Genomic DNA, 9,974 nt, shown 5'->3' on the forward strand with positions numbered 1-9,974 from the left:
CACACACTCTCTTTTTACAGCACATATATATATATATATATATATATATATATATATATATATATGTTCAGCTATAATGTTGATTTCTAAACAGTTACACAATGAAAATATACAGCAGGGACCAAAAATCTGAAACCACAATGAAAATTTGAGATTCAAAATCAAATTTACACCAATTTAAAATTTTGAAAACATGAAATAATAATAACAAATAAAATACTTGATGTCAAATTCCCATATATTTTTCAGTTCAACTTTTCACTATTTTTATAATGTATATAATTTGTAATAAAAAGAACAGCAGTTTAAAAGATTGAGGTCGGTAAGATTTTTTAATGTTCCTGTAAGTCTCTAATGTTCACCAAAGGCTGCATTTATTTAATAAAAAATACAGTGAGACAGTAATATTATGAAATACTGTATTATTCAGATATTTAAAACAACTGATTTGTAATTTAATAAATTGTAAAATGTAATTTATTCATGTGATGGCCAAGCTACTCCAGTCTTCAATGTCACATAATATACTGATTTGGTGCTCAGAGATAAAAAGAAAAAAAAAAACGCTGCTTCTAATCAATTTGGAAAACAGTTGGTCTGCTTAATATGACAACAAAAATCACTAGTGGTTTTACACTTTTGAAGCCAATTGTACATTATCATCATCATACATTGCTAAACACAGTATGTAAGGCTTTTTAAAACATTAAACACTGATTTTTTTATGATCATTTCAAAATGAATATAGTGTCCATCTGCCTTCCTGAGAGTTTCCCTTTTGGTTCTAACAAAAGTTGTTCTTCATTAGCTTCTTGAAACCAGGTTCAGCTTAAAATCAACTTTTAACCCTTTCATATGTACATTCACTTTCTTGAGTGTCAAGTATTCTATCAATAAGATTTATGAAGGCCAGTGATGAAAGAAAGGCTACAAACTACAAAAATAAAATCTCTAATACACTACGAGGCACATTAAAACACCACAAAGTTCCTTAAGTACTCTCTCGTCCATGTAGAGTGTTTTACATGGTATCAAAAATAAGGTATCCAAAGATTACATGTACCACAGCACAGAAGTTATATGAAGTGACTCACCCACATGTGTCTTTAAAACTAGAGCTGAATCTGATTAAAGTGATGTAACTGCAGCTGTTCTTTAAAACATACATTTTAAAGCAAGTGTCTTGTGTGGCCTCTCTACTCAGGTCCAGTGGTTGTGCTGTGGCTCTGGAAGGGGATGTTCATGGCTCCGGTGCTGGTCTGCTTGGGCCAGATGGGAGACTCGTGCTGCAGGGGTGTGCGTCTGGGGTAGAAGGTGTGCTGGAGGTCGTAGTTCAGCAGACAGCTGAGGGATGCCATGTAGATGTCTGCGAAGCGGGAGAGACGGCGCGTGAAGTAGGTCGGGTTGTGGTATGTGCGGAAAAGACTACCAAACTGGGCGTTGAAGATGTCTTTGGTCCGTAACCTGTTGGAAACCAATTGTTTTTAATAATTGGATACAAAAAAACGTGACAATTTTTGGCCATTTCAAGCTCAATTCGAATAAAATACAACAACTCAAAACACCTAGGTTCATCTACATCTAACATTTTCTCTATGCCATCAATACACTGTAGTCTACTGTATACATTGGTTAGAAGAAAAATAATTTCTGAATGATTTTCAATGTCAAGTTTCTCTATAATGAACCCAAATGTGTGTGTCTGTCAAGGTTATTGTAGTTAAAGGGATAGTTCACCCAAAAATGAACATTCTGTCATTAATTACTCATTGAATAAAGTCGGTATTTTTTGTTTTCTTTGTGCACAAAAAGTATTCTCGTAGCTTCATAAAATTATAGTTGAACCACTGATGTCACATGGACTATTTCACTGATGCCCCTACTACGTTTCTTGAATGTGTAAGTTGCATTGGTGTCTATGCAGGGTCAGAAAGCTCTCCGATTTCATCAAAAATATCTTAATTTGTGTTCCAAAGCTGAACAAAGATCTTACGGGTTTGGAACGACATGAGGGTGAGTAATTAATGATAGAATTTTCATTTTTGACTGAGCTATCCCTTTAACTAAAACTAATACCATCAACATTTCTTTTACTTGAAATAAAATAAACATTAACAGAAATAAACTAAAATATATTTTTAAAAAAATCTAAACTTGTTTTATTTCAGCTAGGGCAACATTTCTTATTTTCATTTAGTTTAACTTGATATAGTAAAATAACTATAACTACAACTGAAATAAAAATTTATATATTAGTATAATTTAGTATTACATAACATTCATTTTTTTTAATATATTTAAAATAATAGCCTTAATAAAAGCCCATTTTTAAATGTTGTATTTAAATTGTATATTATAATATATATTTTTTAGCATTAAACATTTGATTTTTTTTAACATTACATTTATAAAATAAACTGCTGAAAACGATTTCTCATGCATTTAAATAAAAGCCATTTAAGTATTACATTTAAACTATATGAATATTATAGATATGTAATACCTTAAGTAATAAACATTTTTTATAAATATTATAAATATATTTTTAATTTCAGTTACAATTATTAAATATGGTATTAAATAAATTTGTTTTTCACACACATTTTAAATGGGTCTTTACATATTTACATAATTATATTTTTTAAATAGTATTTATAGTTCTATTTACTATAGGAGTCACATATTTAATGCCATATTTAAAATATATAATATTGATCCCTTAAAAATACATGTAATAAATTTAGTATTAAACATTTTATATTAATATTAGAAATATTTAATATTAATATTATTCACACATTTTAAATGGTTCTTCTTTACACATGAATATAGCTGCCAGCACTATATACCATTTCATAGGGGGATGCTGGTCTGCTCGGGCCAGATGGGAGACTCGTGCTGCAGGGGTGTGCGTCTGGGGTAGAAGGTGTGCTGGAGGTCGTAGTTCAGCAGACAGCTGAGGGATGCCATGTAGATGTCTGCGAAGCGGGAGAGACGGCGCGTGAAGTAGGTCGGGTTGTGGTATGTGCGGAAAAGACTACCAAACTGGGCGTTGAAGATGTCTTTGGTCCGTAACCTGTTGGAAACCAATTGTTTTTAATAATTGGATACAAAAAAACGTGACAATTTTTGGCCATTTCAAGCTCAATTCGAATAAAATACAACAACTCAAAACACCTAGGTTCATCTACATCTAACATTTTCTCTATGCCATCAATACACTGTAGTCTACTGTATACATTGGTTAGAAGAAAAATAATTTCTGAATGATTTTCAATGTCAAGTTTCTCTATAATGAACCCAAATGTGTGTGTCTGTCAAGGTTATTGTAGTTAAAGGGATAGTTCACCCAAAAATGAACATTCTGTCATTAATTACTCATTGAATAAAGTCGGTATTTTTTGTTTTCTTTGTGCACAAAAAGTATTCTCGTAGCTTCATAAAATTATAGTTGAACCACTGATGTCACATGGACTATTTCACTGATGCCCCTACTACGTTTCTTGAATGTGTAAGTTGCATTGGTGTCTATGCAGGGTCAGAAAGCTCTCCGATTTCATCAAAAATATCTTAATTTGTGTTCCAAAGCTGAACAAAGATCTTACGGGTTTGGAACGACATGAGGGTGAGTAATTAATGATAGAATTTTCATTTTTGACTGAGCTATCCCTTTAACTAAAACTAATACCATCAACATTTCTTTTACTTGAAATAAAATAAACATTAACAGAAATAAACTAAAATATATTTTTTAAAAAATCTAAACTTGTTTTATTTCAGCTAGGGCAACATTTCTTATTTTCATTTAGTTTAACTTGATATAGTAAAATAACTATAACTACAACTGAAATAAAAATTTATAAATACTATATAGACAAACTCTAAAATTGAAATAAAATTGAATAAAAGTAAAAAAAAAAAACAGTATATACACAGTATATAATAGTATCTCAATTTAATTAAAATAGTACTGGTCTGTTTGTAGAATAAAATTATAAAGAAAAAAAAAATTACCTTAATAAAAAATATATATATTAAGGATAATATTATAATAGATCATATTAAGGATTACCTCATCTCCTCCCTTTCATTGATCCACTGCTGAATCACCATTTGTGACGCAGAGTCCCGATGCACCTGCAACATAACGAAAAAATACAGCTTCATAACTAGCTCAAAACTAGCCAAAGTGGAAAGGACATATGGACATGAAAATATAGAAATGGAAATGACATATAATGCAGTTCTTTTCAGTTGGGCGATATCATTCAAGTAAAAAAAAAAACCCACGTTATATTGGTAGCTTATTAGTTATCAGCCAATATTAGAGATTTATTTTAATTTATTGGTCAATACTGAATATTTGCATGTTAATGTCTGCTTTTTTACATTTAGATTACCTTTATGGACTAACGCTCAAATAATAGCACATTTTAAATAGTTGTACAAAATAGTACTGAATTTTGGTAAGTTCGTTTTGTTATTTAGAGCGCCCCCGGGTGGTCTGACCTGCATATGCTCCAGCAGTCCGGTCAGGGCCTGCAGCCAGGTCATGGTGTGGACGTACTCCTCAGTATTCATGATTTTGATCTCTTTACGCAGCTCAGGAATGATAGCTCCTGTTCTCCAACCGTGTTTCAGGGTCAAGTCCTACACACATCATGCCATTTTCATTACATCAACATTTGCATAATCTATTCATTGTCTTTGATATCAGTACAGGGCGTGTTGAGACATGTTTACTTTCTGACATGCACATGATATTAATAAGACAGAACTATTGCCAATACTTTGCATGTCCTAGAATCCAAAACGACGAATAAAGCAATAAAACTTTTGATTAGAAATAAACTTAAACTAATATACTAATATAAAAAGAATTGGTAAGACATAGTTAAATGTAATAAAAAATGGATTGTGTTACCTAGTATCAATGTGTACCTCATTATCAAAACAAAAAGCAGTAGGGTTGTGTACACGCAGAAAATGACAGAATATGATCCTTACGGCAAGGTCGCTGTAAATATGATCTCCGAAGTACAAAACCTTTGATCCCCTCCAGCCTGTAAGCCGCAAAAACTCATACAGGTTTCCCTGGCAACAGATAAAGTGAACAGATCAGATTCCGGAATCTTTACTGAATAGAAACAGTTCGCAGCTGAACAGCGGGGAACGAAATATTACCTGTTTATAGATCTGCCCTTTCTCAAGGTGGTGAATTCTGTCCCATAGCAACACGCCTTTATCAGTAACTCGTCTGAATGGTCTTCAGAAACAGGAAAAACACACACAAATACACATACTTTTTGGATTCAAAAAAGGTTGGCATGCCTAAATACCTCCTCAAAGGTCATTTGTCATGATTTAAACAAAGGAATCTGTGAGGGAGGCTGTAATTATGTCAGAATGGCATTGATTTAGGAGCGCTTCAGCGCTGCCAGGTTTAGCTGGCGCTTTCTCTGGGTTTTAGGAACTTACTTCCTCCTGTCATTGAAAAAGCCTGGCTTGTCGGCCTGCACTATGACAACATCGAACAGGTCCCGCCAGTCTTTACCAACTATGTAGTTCATGCCGCGATCTCTGAATAAAGGAATTAAAAGACATTTTATTTGAAACATGCATTTCATACGAGCAGTTAGTCAGAATGGCTTTGTATCAATTCTTAGTAAGGTGTCTCTCATGTCATGTGATATGCATTTTTCCTGTGCATTGATGTTTATTTTGACTTTTGAATTTAGTATCTTGTTTGCACTTACACAAAATCAAAAGGGCTGTTCGTAATCAAAAACATCTTCTTTCCGTTCTCAGATAGCTTCCGTAAAACAGCATGTGTCTGTTCAGCGTAACAGATATACTTCTCTGCAGAAAGGAAAAAAACAAGACAAAAATATTGAAATTGTGTGATTCAATAATTACAAAAGAGGGGGTGAGGGGTACACACATATACATCATATTAAATTAAATAATAATAATAATAATAGTACTAGTTAATGATAAACTACATTAAATATAAATATTATTTTTTACATTACATTTATTGTATATAAATGTTACATTTTATACTACATATTACAGAGTACATATTTATTATTATTACAATTTAAAACGATGTAATATATTAATAATATAACATCATACTTTATTATTAATAATAAAATAGATTAAGCATAAATGCAATTATTATTATTATTATAGAGCAAACTGCAGATCTATATTATAACATTTTATATGGTTTGTTACAGTAGTTATTATTTATTAATCACAATAATTATAATAATAATTATATAATTAGATTCAATTTAAATGCAATTAAAAATATTATTTAATTACTGCATATCTATATAATATTACACTTTATATTGTATATTACAGTATACTATTATTATTATTTGCATATTAATATATTAATAATTTTTATACAGTACTTTACAACACATTTATTATCATTATTATGCAATTCCCGTCACTATGTCATGTTAAACTTTGATTTGTTCAGATCTCTCAAGCAGACATATTGCTATAATTAGGTCTTCATGCAGGTCAAGTTCTTAGTAAGAACTCTTACAAAAAAAGAAAATTACCAATATCAGCCTCTACCGCTCGATACATAATCCCTCTGACGTGGACATCTCCTATGGCCTCCTGGGAATGGAGAAACAGACCAGATGCAGAATATCAAAGCCACACAGAGCCCTGACGCACTGCCAGACACCTCCTGTGAAAACTCTCAGTCATTTCATCTGGGGACAGTCATATGTCCTTTGAGACTTGTTAATTCATAATTACGGCCAGGACTGAACGTAAGAGCAATGGTGTGCGTCTTTTATTAATTGCACTGATCTTCAGACCCAATAAAAGACATTAGACCATCTGTAAGCCTGCTTTTCTCCAGGCACGTGGCACAGATGGTGCATCCAAACGGTTCCTCTAAAATTAGACTGTTCCTTTCCATGCTGCTCACTACGAACTTAAATAGCACCTTCAGGAGCCATATTTATCCAAAATGTGTGCTCAAGAGATCCTGTGCTTTCTGACATCTGCGTTACCCTATATACGACAGCACTCACTCAGTTTCCTAAGAAACTAATATCGGTGAAGGAAATCTTGATTTCTGATTCGTAAGGTGAGTCCTGCTCTGATACATGACACGTTTTGAGGAACAACTGTACCTTGACGTCTTTATAAAGATGAACAGGCTCGTAGTCAATGTTGTGCTTCATGAAGTAGTCACTAACACATGACAGCAGCGTCATTTCTGGCAGGGAGAAGATATCCATGAACTGCTTCATGGTGTGACCGTGAGAGCTCTGTATGGAGAGGTTGAAAGAGCTATGTTAAAGGAGGTCATATTTACTGCTGTACTTCTGTGTGAGCTGTGCTTGCTACATTGCTACTGTTTTCCCCGCTAAATTTCGACAAAATTACGCTAATGTCAGCACATTTTTAGGATATCAAACAAAACTCTTGACAAGCAAAAGAGCCCAAGATTACAGACCTTGCCATAGAAGTCACTCATGATCTCGAGGGGTACATGGGAGCCTTCATACATCGCAATGACCTCCTTTTCTGGCACAGGATTAAGACCCCTACAGAAACATTCAAATGACAATAAGCAAACCTATCCTGAGATTAAAGGGATAGTTCACCTGAAAAATTAATAGGGTCATATGATGCGATTTCAAGTTTTCCTTTCTCTTCGGAGTGTTACAAGCTGTTCGTGAATAGATAAGAGCCCTAAAGTAATGTTCTTTTTTAGCAACGTCATATGACCCCTTTAAAATTCTGTTATTATTTACTCGCCCTCATGTCGTTCCAAACCCGTAAGGCCTTAGTTCATCTTCAGAACACAAATTACAAATTACTTTTTGCACACAAAAAGTATTCTCGTAGCTTCATAACATTACGGTTGGACCACTGATGTCACATGGACTATTTTAATGATCTCTTTACTACCTTTCTGGGCCTTGAAAATGTTAGTTGCATTGCTGTCTATGGGAGGGTCAGAAAGCTCTCAGATTTCATAAAAAATATCTTACCTCACATGTCTACGTCACTGTGTGGGAACATTTGCATAACACCACCCAAATGTATATGCAAAAAAAGAAGGTTTAACTTTGATTCTCGCTGTAGTATTGTTGCTGCCGCCGCCATGTCGTGGAGATGCTGTGTGGGAACGTGGTAGTTGCATTGCTGTCTATGGGAGGGTCAGAAATCTCTCGGATTTCATCAAAAATATCTTAATTTGTGTTTTAAAGATAAATTAAGGTCTTATGGGTTTGGAACGACATGAGGGTGAGTAATTAATGACAGAATTTTCATTTTCGGGTGAACTATCCCTTTAATAATAATGTATAAAAATAGTAAAAACATCATAGTAGATGTTTGTTGCACTCTACCTGTACACTGTACCCAGCTGGATATAATGAAAGGCATCAATCTTCATCAGTAAGGCCTAGTAACCAGATGAGATTGACAGGTTAGCCAGGTTACTTATAAAATTTTCATCTACAGTAGATCAGGACTGGACACGTACCTTTTGAACATCATAGTGCAGACCACGAATCACAAAATTCGGTATATAATCATATTCCCTCAGTCCCTCTGGATACTGTTATGTGGACAGAAAGAGGCAAGAGATTCAGAAAACATTGATTTGCTGAAACTAAGTGTGTAATTTCTGTGCCACTTAGCAATTCTTACAAAATGTAACAATATTATATATACATAAATGAAGTCTTGGGTCACTCACCCTGTGCTCGTGGATGAGGATGTCTCGGGCGATGTTGAATATGAGTGTGTGAAGGTGACTGGAGTAGAAGGCCAGTGTGTAATCATAGTCAAAGCCATAGATCTCAATGTCTTGCAGACTCATCTGATTATTAGCAAAGATGGTGTCTGGGTTCACAAAGTTCTTTGATATCACAGGAATTAAATCTGTCGTGGACATAAAAAATAAGTGTTGTTAATAAATAACTGACCCTTTAAATTCACATATTTATTATGTTTGCTAAGTTTTAAAGTCCCCCTGTAGTGAAAATCAAGGTTTTTTATGTTGTTTATTTGCCTATGTGGTGTTTTTAATATGCTTTTAGACAAACCATGTGCCAATTTATTAATCAACACCATTGCTGTGTATTTTCTCCTTAAAACTGTAGTTTCCCAAAGGCTGATCCAGAGATATGCTTTGAAACAGCCCTTGGTTTGCTACGTCACAAACCAATAACCAATCACGTAAAGGGATCGATTCCTATCACTAGCATGCAAAATATACCAATACCAGCACAAAACCAAAAATAAATCAGAGCAAAAAACCCATGAAGCTGTGGTTTAATGTGAATTTAGAACCGCTATCTTGCATTATAACCCGTGGCAACAGTGTAAAAGTAGCCCGGAGTCAGACGCACCTCTCCCGCAGCTGCATCTGCACTTCACACGCGTATGCTCGCGGGCGCGAATTAACAATCACAAACGGCTGCATTCGAGTCTTCAAGGCATTTTAGGACACAACATCAAGTAAGTAACTTTAATGAATGTTAAAGTATTCACTGTAGTTGTCCGCTAGTAAAAACAGTTTTATCAGTCATTATCCGTGTATGCCATTGTTTTGCGGTTAGTACAGTTCAGTGGATCAGGTATGGGCTTACATTTCTGCCACAATTCTGCGCGCGAAAGATCATATTTTGAGCGCACAAAAGTGCATTTTGCACGCGCGCGATCTGAGTTTGTGGAGAAAATGTTCGTTTCGCAAAGAAAAAGGTCTTTCGAGCGCACGGAAATCAATTTTGCATTTAAAATACGTTTTTGGATGTGTGCAGAACTTCTCTTTTGCGCGTGCAACGTTTCACTGGCTTGCTCACCTGATGCCCGCCCTCAGTGCTCTCTAAATGCCAACAGCTCGCATGCTCAACACAACCCAGCGTTACAATATGCCATAATTCCAGCCAATCAGAGACGAGGCTGCTAAATTCTGATTG

The 9,974-nt window shown here is 34.4% G+C and overlaps 1 protein-coding gene across 1 annotated transcript in view; it reads right to left on the reverse strand.

Moving 5' to 3' along the window:
- Window positions 1–894: 894 nt before the first annotated feature.
- The window catches only part of LOC107665729 (5'-nucleotidase domain-containing protein 3-like), a 12,207-nt gene continuing 3,127 nt past the window's right edge, over window positions 895–9,974 (reverse strand). Inside the window, exons 2-15 of the mRNA XM_016456737.1 lie at window positions 8,750–8,934; window positions 8,534–8,608; window positions 8,397–8,452; window positions 7,496–7,586; window positions 7,170–7,307; window positions 6,582–6,642; window positions 5,757–5,859; window positions 5,479–5,580; window positions 5,185–5,266; window positions 5,008–5,094; window positions 4,510–4,650; window positions 4,073–4,137; window positions 2,885–3,076; window positions 895–1,272 (exon numbers count right to left, since the gene is read on the reverse strand). Coding sequence (XP_016312223.1) covers window positions 1,197–1,272; window positions 2,885–3,076; window positions 4,073–4,137; window positions 4,510–4,650; window positions 5,008–5,094; window positions 5,185–5,266; window positions 5,479–5,580; window positions 5,757–5,859; window positions 6,582–6,642; window positions 7,170–7,307; window positions 7,496–7,586; window positions 8,397–8,452; window positions 8,534–8,608; window positions 8,750–8,934 — 1,454 coding nt within the window. The 3' untranslated portion in view covers window positions 895–1,196. The remainder of the gene's footprint in view (window positions 1,273–2,884; window positions 3,077–4,072; window positions 4,138–4,509; window positions 4,651–5,007; window positions 5,095–5,184; window positions 5,267–5,478; window positions 5,581–5,756; window positions 5,860–6,581; window positions 6,643–7,169; window positions 7,308–7,495; window positions 7,587–8,396; window positions 8,453–8,533; window positions 8,609–8,749; window positions 8,935–9,974) is intronic.

Source organism: Sinocyclocheilus anshuiensis, unplaced genomic scaffold (assembly GCF_001515605.1).
Source record: "Sinocyclocheilus anshuiensis isolate Anshui unplaced genomic scaffold, SAMN03320099.WGS_v1.1 scaffold840, whole genome shotgun sequence".
Taxonomy (NCBI): domain Eukaryota; kingdom Metazoa; phylum Chordata; class Actinopteri; order Cypriniformes; family Cyprinidae; genus Sinocyclocheilus; species Sinocyclocheilus anshuiensis.